General features: G+C 37.0%; 1 protein-coding gene across 2 annotated transcripts in view; it reads right to left on the bottom strand.

The window, feature by feature from the left end:
* The window catches only part of WDR70 (WD repeat domain 70), a 312,051-nt gene that overhangs the window by 207,248 nt on the left and 82,703 nt on the right, over positions 1-22,100 (bottom strand). For both annotated transcript variants that reach the window (XM_082650638.1, XM_082650639.1), the window contains one exon: positions 3,395-3,548. In XM_082650638.1, the coding sequence (XP_082506764.1) occupies positions 3,395-3,548 (154 nt within the window). The remainder of the gene's footprint in view (positions 1-3,394; positions 3,549-22,100) is intronic.

Here is a 22,100-nt window from a genome sequence, read left to right as displayed (position 1 = left end):
CACAAAGACACAGATTAGAGATAAAAATCTAACGATATAACAATTTAATAATCTAATTAGAAAGGCCTGTTTATGTTTGAAGTACATAATGTTTTATAATAATAGATCAGATATATTTAATAGTTTCCTTTAATGTCCTACTTGTTGAACTTTCCAGTAAAGCCACAAGTTAATAATTACTCTTGGAATCAGAAAAGAAGCTTAGAAATTAAGAAAAAGTGTCCAATGAAATCTGCTTCTTTCAAATAATAATTCTTGCATTTCTAAAACCCATCACTCAAGCCAAAGACTACAATTAAGTAACAAGTAATGTTTCCTAAACAAATAGTTAATTATATTTGCTTCTGGAAAATGGAGAGAGTAAATATTAACCATGATTTTGAAATCAAAGCAGAGATAATATTAGACAAGATTGGGAGAGTTATAATATTTAGTTACAATATACGGTTGTTTCTTGCATATTGGTACTTAACTTAATATTTTAATTTCCTACATTTCTACATAGATTTGTTTATCCACCCTCATCCTACTTTCCCAATAATCTTACTACATGTAATATATATATATATTTATATAAACATATATATATTTCTGAAACTGCAGAAACAACCAGATGCAGAACCAACCAGATTTCTTTCTTCTTGAAATTTTCTTGGCTAAAACCTAAATCCACAAAGTCTTAAGTCTTTTTATAACGTAAGAAGCCCTGAGCAGCTGAAATCATTAAGAGCTTAGAAACTGGCAAAAACTTCTCTTCCTCATATTATTTAAGCAAAATTGTAACCATAAACTAAAAAAGAATAAGTTAAATAAGAGTTTTTAAAGCTTTCCTTTCCACAAACCCATTGTTTAAATAAAGTTTTAGATTCCCAAAAGCTTCAAATAAAACAGATAAAAACAGAACTATTTGAGTTTAAGATAGGGAGATTGATCTGGAGCCCTATCTGCTTTATTTCCTTATCACCATCACCCTCAAAACAACATCTTTGGTGGAATCCTTAGGGCAATGATTTTAAGATGAGGGGAGAGAAACTCTAGTGGAATACGTGGGGGAAAAAAAACACTATTCAAGCCACCACTACAATATAATTGCATATAGCATTATGTTTAAATTATATTTGAATGCTGTTTGAATCATCTAACACACACTGGACACTCAATAAACAGTCAATAAACAAAAGGAAAGGCATAAGACTGTGATCCTCATTAGGATTAAGAAGCATTTCACTAGGCTTCAGCAGAGGGCAGTTTGAAACACACTGTATTAATTTATTCCAATAGCTCAACTAGAGCGCCTAAAATAGATTACAGTCAATTCTCATTACTCACAGTAGTTATGGTCTACAAAGTTCTGCAAACACTGAATTATCAAATACAGGATTAGATTGCTGCAAGTCTCTGGTCACATTTTTGTCAACCAATCAATACATAATTTTGTTTTATATATGTTTGTGTTTAAGGACATCTTTTATTTAACACATATAGTTGAGTCATTAACAATGAACTCATAGCTAACAGCACTATAACTCTTTCCTGAATGAAGCTTATCTAACACATGTATTTTCTCTATAAGGCACATCAAAGACTTTCTTGAACTTAGGTAACACTTGACAGGACTACAGCAATTCAGCCCTGGGGGCCATTTTAAACAGCAAGATCACCAACAAAAAGCACAAAAATAAGAAAAATGTAGCACTAAATAGACTTCCAAAAGGACACTTGATTACAGCATGAGAACTGAAACAAGAAGGTATAGCATCGCCTTGCTCAAATGCTTTTTTGCCACCTGCCAGATGCATGTCTGGAAGTTACCATGAAAGGGCTGTGAGTATTGATTTTGGGTTTACAAAAAAGTTTTAGCAAGTAGGTGAGCTTGCAAATACAGAAATCACAAATAATGAGGATCGAGTGTATTTTCTTAGACAATCAAATCTCATGTAAGATGCTGACTTAGGCACAACCCAAAAGGTACTAGAAGAAGGTACTAGATAGGAGGGGAAGAAAGAGTGAAAATCAGAATTCAAATGAAGGCTCAAAATTCTACATCAACCATATGCACTGACACTTTAACATACCTTTAAATCATTTTTATTTATGTATAGGAGAGATTTACTTAGAGAAATATTACAACACATAAAAACTACATAAAGTCTTAATTTCCACTCATACAGTGGTAGACTTGATATAATACATAATAAAAACCTTTTAAAATCCAGAATGCACAAAGTGCTGCACAGTGTGGTCACTAAATTAAAAATTGCATTATTGTTCCCAATCCATCACCCCTCCCTGTATCCACAACCTCTGACATGTGGTACTACAGTTCCTCTCACTAGAGACCAGATGTTACTCATGGTCATGTGATTTGCTTTGGTCAGTGGAATGTTCGTGGACATGATATGAGCAATGGCTTGAAATATGCTTTCAGAGTTGGAGTTTCCTTCTTGTATTTCTGCCATCACCATAAGAAAAACATGCCCTCAGGTAGTCTGTTTGTACAAGGAGGAACAGAGTCACACAGAACAAGCCTACACTCTATCTGCAGCTTGGAGCCAAGCCCAGGCAAGAGCAGCCAACCCATATATATGTTAGCAATTATAAATAAGCCATTAAGCTTCATAGCATTATTGGGACTACAGTTAATTGGTATTTAATATACATTAATTTTAAAATATCATTATACCACTAAAATCCTTTACATAAAAAGATTGATGAGACCCTTTTTCATTCTTGTCCTAAAGCCTAGTACATAGTAGGTTTGTGGTAGACTGTATTTCAAAAGATGGCTGCATTCATATCTCGCAACCCCTGTGATACTTTACAATGTGATCTTGCCATTCACCCACCAAATGGTGAAGTCTATCTCCTCTCTCCCCGAATTTGGGCTGGTCCTATGATGCTGTGTAAGACTCAACACCAGACCTTAAGGAATCTGAAGTTCCCATGTTCATCCTTCATGGAACCTAGTCACCAAGCAGCAAGTCAAACCACACTAAGTGTCTACCACACTGTGAGAAAACCCAAACTAGACACGTGGAAGGAGAAAGGGGGCAGGGTTGGAGGGAGAGAATGTGTGCGTGTGTGTGTGTATGAGAGAGAGAGAGAGAGAGAGAGAGAAGGGGTAGGGAAAAGAGGAAGAGAGAAAGAAATGCCACTGGTGAGAGCACCAGCTATAAACCATCAGAGTGAGGTCATTTTGGACTTTACAACTATCCTAGTGCCCCAGCTGACACTATGAAGCAGAAGAACTTCCTGGTCAATGCACAAAATTGCAAGAAATAATAAATTATTTTTAAGACATTAACTTTGGGGGTAAATTATGGCAGCACCAACAAGTTGTTAGTAAATGTGTACTGAATTAATTAAATTCACTAAAATATTGTGTCATACTTACCTTGGTGTTGGCCATATCTACAATATACTGGTCTCCCTTTATACACTCCATTACTTCAAAACCATCTCTGTCAATCACTTTGGCCTGAGAGCTTCCAGATACAACAAGAATCATGTCTCCTGTGTTACTGTACTGTAATGACTTGATCTGATGGCTATGAAAAAAAGAAAGACAATCTGGTAAGACACTGAGCATGTTTATACTTTCACTTATTAAGCACTGTCAGAAAAACAGTCATACAACTCCACAAATTGTTAATTCTACAAAATCAGGAACATCAACCTCAAATGGGCCCTCAACACCAGTGCCTACCCTGTTAAGTTCTCCTCCCACTCTCCACAGCAATCTATTAAAATCTCTACTCGCCTTAAATCTTCAACCCAAACAACTCCCCCTCTGTAGCTGTTGATTCTTCCTGCTCTTTCCCAGAAGAAACATATAAGAACTGCGTCAACGTCCTCTGATTACTGTTATAAATGTATCTGCTTCTGAATGCCTCTCGTGCTTCTTCCTTTTGATTACAATGGTGAAAATGAACCTCTTCCTGCCCCAGGCATATCTACTACCTATATTCTGGATTCCACCCCTTTCCAGTCTCCTCAGTAACTTCTGACTACCCTCCCTCTCTCTCCTCCCCTTCACAGCTAAGCTATCTAAACAAGTTTTCATCTCCCTCCTTATTTCTCTAGCACTGTAGTATCCTTTCCACCCTCACCACCCCACTGAAAGTGATCTAGCCATGTGGCTGTAGTGAATGCTACGATGTGCCACCCAGATCAATCCTTTCAGGACTGAAGTACTCATTCCCCCAAGCTTCCAGGATTTGGCCTGCTGGTGGCTTACAACTAAACTAAACCCTCAGGAATTTCCCTGAATCGCAGAGAACTCCCTCATCCAAGGTTATGTTACCATCCCAAAACATCCCACAGTCAATGACTGGTCAATGTGCAGTAAAATGGTCCAGCCCTCTGTTTCAATCAGGAATATCTCAGAAGGGTTATTCCAGCTTCAGATCTCCCTGCGGGAATCAGCTGAGACTGCTGTTGCAACTACCGAGCGATTCAGTTCCTCCATCTTCCTAATGCCGTTTCCCTGCACCTTCTCTCCTAGTGGTTGATCCCAGAAGCACTCCTCAACAAACCTCCTACATGCAAATCCTGAAGTTTCAAAATGTTTTGGGGGAACCTAACCTGAGAGACTTGGTAGCAAAAGTAGACCTGTGAAGTCCACTCCAGTGGTGTCACTGACTGGTTAGCAATGAGGACCCCATCTCTGGTGGTACATAGTCCCTGATAAGCTGCAGCAGCGCAAATGCAACTGCTAAAACTGTTGGTCAAAGGGAAGGCACTGGCTGGTGCAATACTTCAGGCATTTGAGAGGTACAGGAAAGGAAGTAATTGAAAGGTCTATGGAACTGGGTAGCTTATTGCTAGGGGCAGTCAGCGCAAAAAAGAAAGACAATGAAAGGCTGAGGATGATTAATCACCAATTAAAGACTACAGACTGAAAGCCGGAGGGCCCATTTAGCAGCATATAAAGACAGGGTTATTGCTCTCTGTCAGGTAAGTGCTATGCAGTCACTGATCCCATAAAGCAGGTGTTTTCTACTTCTATTAGGAAGGAAGACCAAAAGCAGTTGACAGTCATATGTAAATCAACAGCAGCATACATTTACATGCTTGAACCAGGGCTATGTTAATTTTCTAGTCCTTTGTCTTAAAATAGTCCCAAGGGACCTGGATCACCTGGAGAATCCAAAGAAATTCATGCTGGTCCATGATCTCCATGACAGTATGTTAACTGTATCAGGTGAGCAAAATGTCTAAACTACATTGGTTAGAAACACTCTCCCCAGGAGATGCGAGATAAAACCTAGAAAAGATCAGGATACTGAGAAAAGGAGATGTGGGGAAGATCCACATAGACAGATATATGAAAGTGGACACCAAAAATGAAGCTCTTTGTATCACACGTTAACCTCAGAGAGCATCAACCTTAAAAGAGGCAATGAACAACCATGCAGACAAAGTTAGGTGGCCAGTTCAGCTGACATTAGCTAGCTTTTGTCATCGTCCACTCCACTCTTAACGCAATAGGCTCATAAATGAAACAGTGGTGCTAGCAGGGATGAAAGTTATGCATGGGAATGACAACAGCTCTCCAAAGTTGACCTAACTATTGCTGAAGGTCCCACCCGCCAGTAACAGAGGCCTATGGTAAGACCCCCTCCCAAAATCAATACTAAGCTAATAAATATGTAAAATACATAATATGAAAGACTGTGATACGTGTACAGGGAAAAACAGAATGGGGAAGGCAGATAGTACGTACCAAGGGGGCAGGAATAAATATTTTAAGTGGAGTGGTCAGGAAGTAGGTGACTGAATAGTTTATCAGGTAACTGACGTAGTAGGTTATGCAGATATTTTCAGAAAGAGTGTTCCGAGAAGAGGGAACAGTTACTAGAAAGGACCTGCAGGAAGAGAATACTTGCTTTGTTCCCAACGTGGCTGTAGAATGAGCAAAAAGAACAGGAGTTGGAGATAAGGTCAGAATGCAGCCAGTGGGGTGGTGCAGATCATGGAGGGCCAGGTAAGGCACCAAAAGGACCTTGGTTTTACTCTCTCTAGAAGAAATGAGAGGAAACCCACTAGAGCATTTTGAGCTGAGAAATGACACAATCTGACCTATTCTGTACAGAACCACTTTTTTGGCCTGGACTACTTTATAGTCTGAAGTCTATGGAGCCCTTCTTAGAATGTTTTTAAACACATTAAAAAAAACACACTAGACACACCATGGAAATCATTCATAAAGAAATAACTATAAAAATATATATTTTTTTAATTTGTGACATAATATGGAGCTTCTACACTAATGTATCAAGTAACTAGGCCTAGAGGCAGGTCTGATAACTTCCGTAATTTCAAAGCAGTGATGATCATAAACAATATATCTTTCAATATACCTGTAACAATGGTAATGTGATATGAAAGCATCTGAAATTTGCAGGTACACCTGTGACTTTGTTGTCTACTTTCATAATTAAAGGAAATGCTAAATTTCAGTTAGAAGTTAGTGAAAGGAAAGAAATTTTTATCCAGGTTCACAGAAATTGGGAGAACCAGACATTGAACTCATGAGCCATAGAATTCTGTATAACTATAATTAAGAAATTAAGTGACAAGGTAGAGATCTTATATAGAGAACTGAAAATAAAAAAAAAGAAATATGAAGAAATTCTAGAATGAAAAATACATAACTGAAATTTAGAACTAATAAATGGGTTTAATAGCAGAGAATTAACAGTTAAAAGATCACTTTTAGATTGAAGCATGGTGAGAAAAAATGGAAAATGCAGAAAAAAACATAAGATACACATTAGATGTGGTAAAAAGGTCTCATACTGGAATTGCAGAATGGAAGGAGTGAGAAGCAAAATGTGCAGAGGTGACTGTCAAAATTGGAAACATGATAAAAGACACTAAACCAGAGATTCAGTAAGTATTATAAACACCAGAAGGATAGTAGAAAACCACACCCAGGCATATCATAGTAAAACTGCTGAAAACTTAAAGACAAAAGGAAAACGTTGAAAACAGCCAGAGTGGGGGAAAAAAATTCCTTCAAAAGGGTAAAAATAAAACTAACGGAAGACTTTTGCAAAGAAGCAACAAAAGCCAGAGGACAACGCAATGATATCTTCAAAGTTCTGAATAAAAATAACTGCCTAGATGGAATTATAGGATCACTAAAAATAAAGACAAAATAATTTCCCGAAAAACAGAAGCCAAAAGAGTTTGTCAACAGCTGACTATACTAATGGAAAGAGCCCTCAGGCAGAAAGAAAATGACCCCAGATAAAAGCATACAGAGTATGGTATGAAAAATAATAGAAAGGGAGGATATATAAGTAAATCTCAACGACTACTGACTTCATAAAACAACAATAATATATCTGATGGGACTTAAAATGTATACACACACACATACCCATATATAAAATTGAAATACATGAAAAGAACTGCAGAAGTGTAGGAGAGGATAAATGTAGTTACATATGGTAAATGTTCTAAAGTCTTTGTATTGACTGGGAAGGGGTAAAAGTACTAATTTTTAATAAAATTTCAGTCTATTATTAGAATATATGATGTAATCTTTAGGGTAAGCACTAAAGGAACAGTAAAAGACACTAACAAGCCAACTGAGAGGAGAATATATAGTATTAAAAAATTAATGCAGGGACTTCCCTGGTGGTGCAGTGGTTGGGAGTCCACCTGCCGATGCAGGGGACACGGATTCAAGCCCTGGTCCGGGAAGATCCCACATGCCGCGGAGCAACTAAGCCTGTGTGCCACAACTACCGAGCCTGTGCTCTAGAGCCTGCGAGCCACAACTACTGAAGCCCATGTGCCACAACTACTGAGCCCACATGCCACAACTACTGAAGCTTGCACGCCTAGAGCCCGTGCTCTGCAACAAGAGAAGCCACCGCAATAAGAAGCCCACTCAACGCAATTAAAGAAAGCCCCCGCACAGCAACAAAGGCCTAACACAGCCATAAATTAATTAATTAAAAATTTAATGCAAAGGAAAGGCCAGTAAATGGGAAATCAAACAGGCTGGACAAATAGAAAACAATGAATGAGATGGATGACTTATGCTCAAACTTATCAGCAATAACATTAAATATAATTAAATTAAGTATTACAATTAAAAGGCAAAGTTTTTAAGAATGATTAAAAAATAAGCTTTCACTTAAAAGAGACACTTCATACAGAGAGGAAAGTGTGAAAGCAAAAGGATGCAAAAACATAATTCACAAATACCGACTAAAAGAAAGCTGGTATATCTTACTAATATCAGTCAGAGTAGACTTTAAAGCAAAGAACACTAATGAAGGTATAAAGGACATTTCATAATGCCATTTGCAGCAACATGGATGGACCTAGAGGTTATCATACTAAGTGAAGTAAGTCAAAGACAAATGCCATATGATGTCACTTACATGTGGAATCTAAAATACAACACAAATCAACTATCTATGAAACAAAAACAGACTCACAGACATAGAGAACAGACTTGTGGTTGCCAAGGGAGAAGTGAAGTAGGGGAGGGAAGGAATGGGAGTTTGAGATTAGCAGAGGCAAACTGCCATATATAGGATGGATAAACAAAAGTTTCTTATCAGGTTTTGGTATCAAGGTATTTCTGTTCTCATGAAAAAAACTGGAAAACATTCCTACTTTTTCTGTTCTCTAGAGATCTTTGGATATAATTTAATATTTTTTCTAGCTTTTTGAAATAGATGTTTAGATCATCAAAATGTTTTTTTGGTAATGTATGCATTTAAGTGTGTAAATTTTCTTCTAAATATGGCTTCGGCTGCATGTCACAAGTTCTAATCGATTGTCTTTTCATTATCACCCAATTAAAAATACTTTCTAATTTCTCTTGTGTTTTCTTCTTTGACCTAGGGATTATTTACTTAATTATTGCTTAATTTTCAAACATTTGGTTGTTTTTCAAATTATTTTTTAGAGTTGCTTTCTCACTTAATTCCACTAGGATTAGAGAACATTTAGACTTTGGGCATTTACTGAGACTTGATTTACAGACCAGTATATGTCAATTTTAAAAGCATTATTTATATGCCTGAATGTATTTTGGAACAACATATGTAAATTAGTCATTTATTAATTATGTTGTTCAAATCTTCTATTTCCTTACTGATTTTTTTTTCTTTTTGCAATATCAGTTACTGAGAAAGTCACACTCCCAGTATGACTGTGGATTTGCCTGTCTCTTCCTTTAGTTTTGTTGGTTTTTGCTTTATATATTTGGAGGTATATCATTAGGTGCAAGTACATTTAAAACATCTTGGTGAACTGCACCTTTTTTCATTATAAAATGTCCTTTGTTTTTAGATTTTATTTAAGTATAGTTGATTTACAATGTTGTGTACATTTATTCTGTACAGCAAAGTGACTCAGCTACACATATATACATTCTTTTTCATATTCATTTCCATTATGGTTTGTCACAGGATATTGAATATAGTTCCCTGTACTATACAATAGCCAATACATCTTATGAACACAGATACAAAAAGAACTTCTAAACAAAATACTGGCAAATTGAATCCAGCAATATGTAAATACATCACAATCAAGTAAGAGTTATTTAAGGAAGGCAATATGGGTTTAACATCCAGTCGATTCATGTGATTTTCTATAATTACAGATTATAGTAGGAAAAATAATTCAAGTATTTCATAAACCTTATTAAAAGACATTATTAAGAATATGAATGGGCCAAGTTGAAGACTGGGAGAAAATATTCATAGTATGTATCTAACAAAGGATTCCTATCTAATATATGTAAAGAACTCCTAAAGTACAACAATTAAAAAAAATGACCGGGCTTCCCTGGTGGCGCAGTGGTTGAGAGTCCGCCTGCCAATGCAGGGGACGCGGGTTCGTGCCCCGGTCCGGGAAGATCCCACATGCCGCGGAGCGCCTGCGCCTGTGAGCCATGGCCGCTGAGCCTGCGCGTCCGGAGCCTGTGCTCCGCAACGGGAGAGGCCACAGCGGTGAGAGGCCCGCGTACCGCAAAAAAAAAAAAAAATGACCAACAACCCACTAAAAAGCATGCAAAAGGAATAGACACTTCACAAATTATATGCAAATGTCTTATGTAAACATTAAAAAATATGGCTAATTACCAGACAGTGTAGGGGACCACAGTTAGGAGGAACAAGCCCATGAGACTACTTTATAGGCTTGAGGCCAGTCTATAGGCAAGATGCTTTGGGGATACATCCTGAACCCACCTCAGCTATGGCCACATGTCAGACAGTCACATGTTATTAAAGGAAATCCTCAGAAGTACAAATTAAAAAGGTATATAAATGTTTCTAAGCATGGAGCTGTTTGTTATTTCCCCATAGCACTTAACACCATCTGTTAATATATATGTTTTGTTTATAGTTGGCCTTCCCTCACTAGAACAAAAGCTCCACGAGGACAGAACTATACTTATGTAGTGTTCTATGCCCAAAACCTAAAACAATACCTGGCACACGGGAAGTGTTCTATAAATGCTTGTCAAATGGATATAAATTTTAGAATAATTCCAACTACATCTGTTTGTGATATGTATAAACATTAAAAAGTAGGTTATAAAACAACATGTACAGAATGGTACTAGTTTTGTAAAATAAAAATATTTACATATATGAGTAAAAAAGACTAGAAGGATAAATACCACAATGTTAACAGTAGTTACCTCCACGACGTAGGGTTTGAAAAATTACAGATGTAATTGTTAGGGCAAAATAAATTATATATTATTTTAACCAAAAAGAGTAAATTATAAAATTCTCAAAGAGCCTGGAAAATTATTACTGGGATGGTGAAATGAAAAAATCTACCCTCTGTGAGGAAGAAAGCTATCACATCAACAATTTCAGTATAGTCGCGTCTGTCAGTATCCAAGGGGGATCGGTTCCATGACTACCAAGCCACACACCAAAATCTGCAGACGGTCAAGTCACCTATATAAAACGGCATAGTATAGTCAGCCCTCTGTACCCACAGGTTCCACATCCATGGATTCCATCCGCGGTTGGCTGAATCCACAGATTAGGAACCCACAGATACAGAGAGATGACTATATGTGAGTCTGTCACCATCTCACATCCTGTAAGACCAGGACTTTTCAAGAGGACTTTCTGTAATGATGGAAATATTCTATATCTATGCTGTCCATTATGGTAGCCACTAGCTACAAGTGTCTATCAAGCACTTGAAATACCACTAGTGCAACTAAGGAACTTAATTTTTAATTTTATTTAATTTAAATTTAAATAGCCATATGTGGCTAGTGGCTAATGACCTGAACAGTGCAGCTGTTAACAATATGAAATAAATATAAGACAGTATCAAGTTTGGAACAACAGAAGATTCACATTGCCTCATAAGATGGATGAACAATGGAATACTAAGCTATGTAAAATGTTCTTAAAAAAATACAAAAGAAAACCTAATGAAATCTATAAAAGTCTACTTGGACAATAATACCTAGCAATACTAAAAAAGCCACTGTGCAGCTCCCTAAATGTGACTTTCAGTCACAAATTTAGAAATGACTACTGAAGTAAACTCCTCAGGTAAAAATTTTATTACCATGCTAAAACACAGTCTCTAACATTTTTCACACATGGCAAAGTAAAGTATCTCACATCAGAGCAATCTTAAAGGTATGCTATCACAGGTGTCATTCTCTTAAAAAAGATATCCCTAAACAAATATGAATGGAAAACAAATAATTAAACACCCTAAATAGATATTAATACACAAATTCAAAGAATTCTGTAATATATATACATATACACACACAGACACACACAGACACACAATGGAATATTACTCAGCCATAAAAAAGAATAAAAATTTTTCCATTTGCAACAACATGAATGGACCAAGAGGGTATTATGCTTAGTGAAATAAGTCAGACAGAGAAAGACAAATACTATATGTTATCACATGTGGAATCTAAAAATAAAACAAACAAATATAACAAAACAGAAACAGACTAACAGATATAAAGAACAAACTAATGGTTACCAGTGGGAGGAGGGATGGGGAAAGGGGCAAGATGGGGGTAGGGGATTAAGAGGTACAAACTACTGTGTATAAAATAACTAAGATACAAGGATATATTGTACAGCATAGGAAAAATAGCCAATATTTTATAATAACTTTAAATGGTGTATAATCTATAAAAATATTGAATCACTATGTTATACAACTGAAACTAATATTGTAAATCAACTATATTTTAATAAAAAAAAAAACTCTGGTAGAGAACCAACTTAATAATCAAAGTCCAAAACATAAAATTTCTCTATCAAAAATAAAAATGAGGGGCTTCCCTGGTGGCGCAGTGGTTGAGAATCTGCCTGCTAATGCAGGGGACATGGGTTCGAACCCTGGTCTGGGAGGATCCCACATGCCGTGGAGCAACTAGGCCCGTAAGCCACAACTACTGAGCCTGCGCGTCTGGAGCCTGTGCTCCACAACAAGAGAGGCCGCCATAGTGAGAGGCCCGTGCACCGCGATGAAGAGTGGCCCCCGCTTGCCACAACTAGAGAAAGCCCTTGCACAGAAACGAAGACGCAACACAGCAAAAATAAATTAATTAATTAATAAACTCCTACCCCCAACATTTTTAAAAAATAATAAATAAAAATAAATTAAAATGATCATCTTTTTTTTAAAGCTGTCTTCAGCTATACCGTCCCTTATGAATGTAATTCTGCTGTCAAAAAATTAATTAAAGGGACTTCCCTGGTGGTCCAGTGGGTAGGATTCCACACTCCCCAATGCAGGGGGCCCAGGTTCGATCCCTGGTCAGGGAACTAGATCCTGCATGCATGCCACAACTAAGAAGTCTGCATTCTGCAACTAAAAGATCCCACATGCCACAACGAGGATCTCACATGCCTCAATTAAGATCCGGCGCAGCCTAAATAAATAAATAAAAATCTTTTTACAAAATTAATTAAATTCCTTAATTTATCCTAACAGGCCAAACTCAAAATAAAATTAACTTCAACAATAAAACAATTTTAACAAAACGTTAGGCCATTTAGTCCAATTTACCTTCTAAGTCTATAATTTTAAGGCTGAGAAATAAATTGGTATTTCATAAAAAACTATTAACTCATGATAATGTTGTCTTCTAAAAATAGAATATATATAAAAGGCTAAAATTTATGTATGTCTAACTAGGCCTCAGTAGGTTATTCTTCCTGGTTGGTTATCAGATCCAAATTGGATACTTACCAATGAAACTGCCTTCATGCAGAGCCACCACTAACTAGAAACTGCTGCTCAAAATTTACAGTGACTGTTTCTCCTAAAATGCTGAAATTCTAGCTGATAGTTTTTGAAATATTTATTCTGGAAAAGGCCATTCTTAATGTACAAATTCAGAGTACTGCTTCCAATGGCAAAGATAATTCAAACAAAGATCTGAGTGAGCTCTGAGGTTAGAATGTGTGAAAATGTGAGGAATTTCACCACAATGCCCAAGATCAAAGTGTCAAGATAGATGAGAAACTGAAGCTCCCAAACGAGATGCTCATGAAAAAGTAACCTACAGAAGCAAAGGTGGGGCTACTGCCCAGGATCCTTCCTTCCTAAAAAAGAAAAGTCTCTCTGGACTCATGACATCCTTTCTGAAATACTGGAAAGGAATGAGGTCCTGGGCAAGATTCTGACCAGGGTCCCAAATTTAAATTAAGTCCATAGGAGGCATCAATAATAATAAAATATAAATTTGTTTGATCAAATGTGTCAGTTGTCCATCTACTGCCTCTCATTTCCAAATTCACCCTTCACTGCCTGCTGTGCAAAAATAGATTTGGGTCCTTTAAATATTTTCCCTGGGCCACGTGGCATGATGTTAAGTCTGGCATGATGTTAAGTTAGAGAGTGCTGGACGGACACTGCAGGAGAAAGGGGTATTCCTCCCTGGGTCTTGTGTGCTCCTCTTGGTAGGTTCCTGCACCACACATGGCTCCTCCAGTGTCCAACTCCTACAGTTTGTGTGGCTTTTCCACTAGCAGGCTCCTGAAGTGTGCACAGCAATCAGTATCCAGCAGCACTCAGTAGATTCCCCAGCACCTCCCTCAGACAGTTTTGTACCAGAGTGAACTGGTGAAAAAAGTTTCTGGCAAGTTCTCCTGTCACAGCACCACAGAAGCTTCTTTATCATTTAGTGAGCCACAGCCTTGCCCTCGCAAATAAGGTCTGGATCCCAATCCTGGAAGCGTCTTCCTTAAATATTCTATCTATATGCTGGGAATAAGGCTACTCTTCTTATTTGCTATTCGTATACTCTTTAGAGTTCACTTTACTTTTTAGGGCCAAATCCCTCATTACGCCAATCCCCTGTTACAGACAGTAATTCTTTATAATAAGCTTTCCCTATTCAAATTACTGTGTGATTTCTCTCTCCTCATCAGCCTCTGATATACCATATCTCAAGCAAATAATTAGGAACTGAGAAAATTATAGGCCGTTTAGTGCAATTTTTTAACTATATGAACAAACAGATCAGATACTTTTTTTTTTTTTTTGGTACGCGGGCCTCTCACTGTTGTGGCCTCTCCCATTGGGGAGCGCAGGCTCCAGACACGCAGGCTCAGCGGCCATGGCTCACGGGCCCAGCTGCTCCACAGCATGTGGGATCTTCCCAGACCGGGGCACGAACCCACGTCCCCTGCATCGGCAGGCAGACTCTCAACCACTGCGCCACCAGGGAAGCCCGATCAGATCTCTGATAATTAGTCAGTTCAGACTGCCAGACCAAAGTCTGTAAAGTAAGAATAGAATGAACCAATTAGTTCACAGGGTGTATCTTTGCTAACAGTACTCCCATTTTGGAGAAGTCTTAATTTTCTTCAATAACCATGGAAGATCAAATACTTTAAGCAATAACTTTTTTTTTTTTCTGGCGAACCAATTTTCATTTCCAAACACAGCAAAATTTGAGAAGACTGGGTAGTAGCAACAGTTCACTGGCTCCATTTCTCTGGCTCTTTGCTCTACCAAATTGCTCTATTTACATTTGGAGGGAAATATAAAATCTCAGCAATCCCACACTAACATTCATCTTGCTTTTTAGCTTTACAGGAAAGCCTAACGTTTACCCTCTGTCTCATTTCACGTGCTCTCTTTGCCAACATTAAAATGAAATGTTCAGCATCAAGCTCCCCATTCCTGTCCCACTTTGCTCTTAATTCTGCTAGCCACAGAGTTAAAAGGACAGGATTAAGAGTCATTAGACACAGTACTAAGGAGAATTAAAGGGTTTGTTCAAGGGGTATAACATCTGCTCCTCAAATTCCTGCCTAAACAACTAAGATTCCGATCAAAGAGAAGAGGGCGAAAGCCAATCTGACAGTAAACTGGAGTCATGAGGAAGTGAATGTTCTCTCAGGGAGTAACTCTGACACCAGAGGAAGGCTTAGTGACATTGCATAATTCTTTCTGTGAAGTTATTCATGGGGCAAGTGGGAGTATATGCGTGTAAGTGGAGGTGAGTGGGAAGGTGAAGATTGAGGATCCTTTTAAGTAGTTTTTGCTCTGCTAGCAAAACAAGCTGGGACATGCAAGACAGATAAACACAGTTGTCTGGGGCTGTCACTTGGGGCTCAGGAGCCAAGGTGTCCTGATACAGTGAAAAGCGCACCGGAATGTGAGTCAGGAGGCCAGGGAGCCAAGTGCTCACTCTGCTGCTAACTAGCTATGTGACGATGAGCAAGTCCTTTGGCTTCACTAGACTCAGTCTCCCCATTTTTTTCCAAATTAGTAGATGGAACTAGATGGTAGCACTATGCAGAGATGCTCCTGAGACAGAGTTCACGTACCAGCTTTAATACCTTTGCTGAGTCCTGGTTTCCTCCACTAAAAAACCCGGAGAAACAATACTTACAGGATTGGGGTAAAGATTAAAAACAATACATATCTATGTGCAGCTAGCACAGTATGTGAAATAAGTAGTTGCTATTATTACTACTTCTTTATTTCCAAGGGCTGTTTAAGATTATTTGAGGGGTATAAAATCTTGATAGCTGACTGTAATGAATACATTTGAATTGAATACACTGAATATTTCAAATTCATTACGAGTTAAGTTAGTATAAGTTTAGCATGTGTTTTAATTATTACTAACCAAAATGCTCAAGAGAAATATTCTTATGCCTTTTCTGATTTTTTTATACCTACTCACAAACTAAAGGTTTGGAAGCTAGTAATAACTTTACAAAATAATGTATCTGTCAATCAAAACTAAAGCCACAGAAAATTTCTATCCAGGACTAAATATTTTACTAAAGCCAAATAACTCTTCCCTTCCATTAAAATGTGTATTTTTGTTTATTAATGTGATAAAATTACTCTATCACTCAAGTGCAGATTATCAGCTTCCTGACTTTACATGATCTCACAGACAAGTTCCATGCTGAAAGACAATGAACCTAAATATCTAAACAGTACATTTTCGTATCTTCTGAGGATTAGAGAAATACGATCAAGAACAGCCAACCAATAAGGATGATGAGCAAAAACCAAGTCCTTTTTCTGATTATTCCCAATAGCTTCCTTTATGATAATGTTGAGTTAGGAATAATTCAAGTCTTAATTCTAACAGCAGAACAACAGCTCAGCATTTAACAATGAATAAAAGGGAGCAAATAAGAGGAGAGCCCTAGTTTGGAGAGCCTCTCTAGAAAAGCAATATTTCGGTGGTGAGCTAAGCATAAAAATAAGCTAACCATGTTTGTGAGGCGTGAGCAGGTAGGAAGGGGCAGGGAAGAGCGTTCTAAGCAGGAGAAAAGTACTGTGTAAAATCCCTCAGCCGTTTTGCTAGAGCACACTAAGAAAAGAGAAGAAATGGGCAGGGGCCAGATCACATAGGACTTTAGAAATCAGAGCAAAGCATTTGAGTTTTAGTCAAAATGCATCAAGAAGGTATTAAGCGGATTTAGCATGAATAGTGGGGGAAAACAGACTGCTGCAGTACTCTAAGTGAGATTTAAGCAAGGAAAATGCTTGAGTTGAATTCTGAAGGAGGGATCTGGAAGAAACTGGAGAGGCAGGGAGAATACTTGTACAGAGTACAGGTAAGGATGGAGAGAAGGACCAAGTACTGGGGAAGGAAGAAAGTGGGAACAATGAACTAACTGCAATGAAACCTTCATGTTGTGAAGTCAGACAGAAAGATGATGACAACTATAAAGTCCTTCGAAGTTTAGGAGAAGAATATAAACATAAGACTTTAGAAATTAAGGACTTGTGAAAGATCACCCAAGAATGTTAAAATGTATTCAGTCAATGTAGGGGAGATCCTGAAGACAGTGAAAAAAGAATGTAAAGACAGAGTCCTTAAGAACTTAAAAACAGGAAATATAATAGAAGACGTCTACAAAAAATGTGAGTTACGCATTAGATTTCCCTAGTCCAAATATCAAAAGAAATAACCTGGAAAAACATAACAATAGGGAGAAGTATCAGAATTAGAAACTGAAAGAACTGAAAGGTAAAAACTACCCAGAAATTTCTAGAAGAAAAAAACTAGAGTGATTAGAAAACTACCTCCCAAAAAAGGGTACAACCGCCTCACGTGAAAATATCCCACAAACCAAGAATTCCTAGAGCAGCACATTCTCAAAGTAGAAAGGCTGCCCTTATGAAAACAGTTATCACATTAGGCAGCTGGCAGCTAAAAAGGATGTTTAAGAGATGACACAGGGGTCAACAAAACAAAGATGCACCAACTAGTCAGAACCCTAACAAAATAGCTTCCCGGGAAACAGAATATGCATCACATAAAGAGGAAACTCCCTTGCAAGGATTACTCCCAGAAGCAGGCCCCTTGAAACTCCCTCAGACCATAGGCTCCTTCCACTAGCTACAAGCTATTATCTTTAAGGAAGTGAGGAGACAAGAAGAATCTATTCACAGCCTTTGTCACCAGTCAAGGAGAGTAAAATAACAAGGAAGAGATTCTAGACTAGGGGTCAGCAAACTTTCCCTTTGTAAAGGGCCAGATAGGAAATATGTTAAGGTTTGCAGGCCATATACATTCTTTGTCACATATTCTTCTTTGCTGTATTTTGTTTTACAATCCTTTAACATTGTAAAATTTTTAGTTCAAATGCCATAAAAAAAAAAAGGCCAAGATCAACTATACTCCAATATAAAATAAAAATTATAAAATTAAATTAAATTAAAAAATTTAAAAAACAGGCCAGGGACTAGATTTGGCCCTCTGGTCACAGTTTGCTAATCTCTGTTGTAGAACATAAAAAGATGAGGAACATAGCCGTGAAATTTTTTTTTTTTTTTTTAAGGAAAAAGAAGACATATTCAGACTGTCCTTGTTTCAGTGCTAATAATAAAATTCAAGAAAGCATATCTGTTGCTATTGTATACAATGCTGCAATAAATAAACTTTGTTCCTTGGTCATTTCCATGTGTGGATACATGTATCAGAGAAGTTCCTTAAAGTGGGTTACTGGTCAGAGTATCTATCTGTGTTTATAATTTGTAAGATAATGCCAAATTGCCTTCCACAGAGTGGTACCAATTTACATTCCCACCAACAATGCCTGAAAGTGCTTGTTTCTCCAAATCTTATCACAGTTCACATTTTCCATCCTGATGGATATTATCAAATTATTCTTTAGAAAAAGAGCTTGGAAATTGATATCCCACCTTTGCCTTCTCCCCACATTTGCCTTCTTCCCACACAGGATAGTAGAGATCTTCTTCATCTTTGCCAGTCTTACAGGGGACAGGTAGTGCATCACTGGCATTTTAATTTTTTTCTTCAATTGTTAGTGAAGTTGAGTATAATTTTTCATGTTTACTGGCCAGTTTCATTTCTTCTGCTGTTGTCTGTCAATTCATTTTCTTTGACAGTTTTAATTTTCAAATAACCCCCTTTATTGGTTTGTAGAAACTCATATATTATGTATGGCTAGCAGTCCATTGCTTTCAGTATGTATTTCAATTTTTTATGAGCTTATAATTTGTCTTTTAATTTTGCCTATGGTATCTTTTGTTTTCTGAAGTATAAGACAGCTTTTTAATTATAAAAGTAATTCATGGTGTTTTGCCATACCATAGAAAGTGGAAGTTCTTCACTGCCACTACAAAAGTTATGTCCATTCCCAAAATGTAACCTCTTAAACTCTCCCTAGTAATTGAAAGATAGAAATATGTGAGTTATATATTACAAAAATAAGATCTTTTTGAAAACTATTTTTCATTTAATAAACGTTTGTGGAAATCTTTTTATTTAAAAAAGTTTCAAGAAAATATGGCTTATACTAACATAAGCAGAAAATAAGCAAGGACAGAGAACAATATTTAAAATCACGTTAAATATGCTCTTCAAAAGACACTATCATGTAAATGAAAAGCAAGACACAGACTAAGAGGAAATATTTGTGATAAACATATCTTATAAAGAACTTTATCAACCAACCCAAGAAAAGCAACCCAATTTTTAAAATGGACAAAAGATTTGGACACTTCACCAAAGAAGATAGATGTAATATAAATAAGAACATAAAAAGATGCTCAACATTATTATTCATCAGGAAAATTTAAATTAAAACCCAAGTATATATCACTATACATGGAAAAGAATGGCTAAATTTAAAAATATTGAAAATACCAAGTATTTGGTAAGCATGAAGTAACTAAAACCCTTATATATTGCTCCTAAGAAAGCAAAATGGTACAGCACTTTGGAAAAGTTTGGAAACTTCTTATAAAGTTAACACACATACCACACAGCCCAGAAATTCTCTCTTAGGTATTTACCCAAGAGAATCAAAACATCTATCTACAAAAAGACCTATATGGAAACATTTATAGCAACTTGATTCATAATACCTAGAAACTGGAAGCAACCAAAATATCTATCAATTGGTGAACAGATAAGCTGTCTGTTGTATATTCATCCAATGGACTACTACACAACAATAAAAAGGGGGAAACACTACTGATAGAGGGAACAACAAAATCAGAACAGTGGTTGTCTGGGGGTCAGGAGAAAAGATGACTGCAAAGTGACTAGAAGGAACTCTCTGGGATAATGAAAATGCTCTATAACTTGATTGTGGTGGTGGTGGTTAATATGACTATGCATTTCTCAAAACTTGCAGTACTGTACACTTGAAAGGATGAATTCTGGTGGGTGTATGTAAATTATACCTGAATAAATGTGACTTTTAAAAAGTTCATTAAAAGCAATAAAGACCTGAATTAAAACGGTAAGAAATTAGTAACGTGGATTGATTTAAGAGATTCTCACAGATTGTAGCAAAAATAAATAAAAAGATAAAGAGAACTGGGTCAGAAAGAAGAAAAGGGAAATGGAGAAGAAATAATAGATCTGGATAGCCAGGACTCCTAAAAAGGAAATCAGGACAAATAATAGCTTCAACAGTAGTCTGAATTTTTAGAGGTACAATCCAATCTTATGAGATTAACAAAATCTTAGTAATACATTAAAGATAACAATTTGTGAGTCTGTGTACTGAAATTCCTTCATGTTAAAACAGTAGTAAGATAATAAGAGCTAATATTTACAGTGCTTTACTAAGCACCAAGCATTGTGCCACACATTTTGCATATATTATCCATTAATCATTATTACAACCCAAAGAAATGGAATTATTCATTCTATTTTGCAGGGAAATAAAACAAGGGTCAAAGTGATTAAACTTACCTAGTCACACAGAAAATGAACTAGTCAAAGCACAATTCAAATTCAGACTTGGGGCTTCCCTGTGTGGTGCAGTGGTTAAGAATCCATCTGCCAACACAGGGAACACGGGTTCGAGCCCTGGTCCAGGAAGATCCCAAATGCCGCGGAGCAACTAAGCCCGTGCGCCACAACTACTGAGCCTGCGCTTTAGAGCTCGCGAGCCACAAGTACCGAAGCCCGCGAGCCTAGAGCCTGTGCTCCGCAACAAGAGAAGCCACCGCAGTGAGAAGCCCACGCACCGGAACAAAGAGCAGCCCCTGCTCAACGCAACTAGAGAAAGCCCGCGTGCAGCAACGAAGGCCCAATGCAGCCAAAAATAAATAAAATAAATAAATTTATTAAAAATTCAGACTCATATGACATGGAATCCATGTTCGTGCCCATCATGCACATGGACCCTAGACTAATACTTAGTTGTAGAACTGAATTTTACATAAATCAGTCTGCTATGGAAAAGAAAGCAGGGGGAAAAAATACTTAAATGGAAGCCTGGGGGAGTAATGAAATTTCCTTCCATCTCCATTATAACTGACAGTTATGACACAAGTTCAGCCACTTAAGCAGAGAATCATGCCCAATGGCTACAGCAATGACTCACCCATTCTTACTTCTAGTAACAGAAATTTTTAAACTTCTGAACCTAGGATTCACTCAGGAAGATGAGTGGGTAAAGGTTTTGTATTTTTTTTTCCTTTGAACTCTGGAACTATTTAATCAAAAGAAGAAACTAACAGATATATGCCAAGGACTACAAATGCCATTTCAAAAAGTAGAAATTACAGTTCAGTGGCAGTCAATTTTAACATAAAGTGAATGGAAATCGTAAGATGCAATAAAACTCTCAAATCAGTTACCTTGAGATTCCATGTCCTACTTTTTGTTTTTTAAAGAGCTAAACATATCAACCTGAGACCTGAAGCCCAATGCATGATGATGCAGAGCCAGAGATTTCAAAAACTGCCTGTTCTTTATTTGCCCTGAACTAATATGGTTTAAGCCAAAATTTTTTAATTTTCCAGGAAAAGAAATCGTAATACTTCCTCTCCTTTTAAAAAAAAAAATATATATATATAGGTACATCCTGATGAAAATGTTTTTTTATTCCACACAGCAAGAAATTTTTGGAGAAAAGGATGAAAAGATTCCATTATTCATTGCTTATTTAATGAATAATAAGTTCCTACTATATGCCAGGCACTATTCCAGGTGTTGGAATACAAGTAAAATATAAAAAACAGATGATCATTTCTGATAATGATAAGTGCTATAAAGAAAACAAACCAGAACAATGCATAGAGTGGGTGGTGGTACAGAGATTGGGAGATAACCTACTTTTTTTTCTTTAATATCTTTA

The sequence above is a fragment of the Grampus griseus genome (genome assembly GCF_964374135.1).
Source record: "Grampus griseus genome assembly, chromosome: 3".
NCBI classification, from domain to species: Eukaryota; Metazoa; Chordata; class Mammalia; order Artiodactyla; family Delphinidae; genus Grampus; species Grampus griseus.
This window is presented reverse-complemented; position numbering and strand designations above follow the sequence as displayed.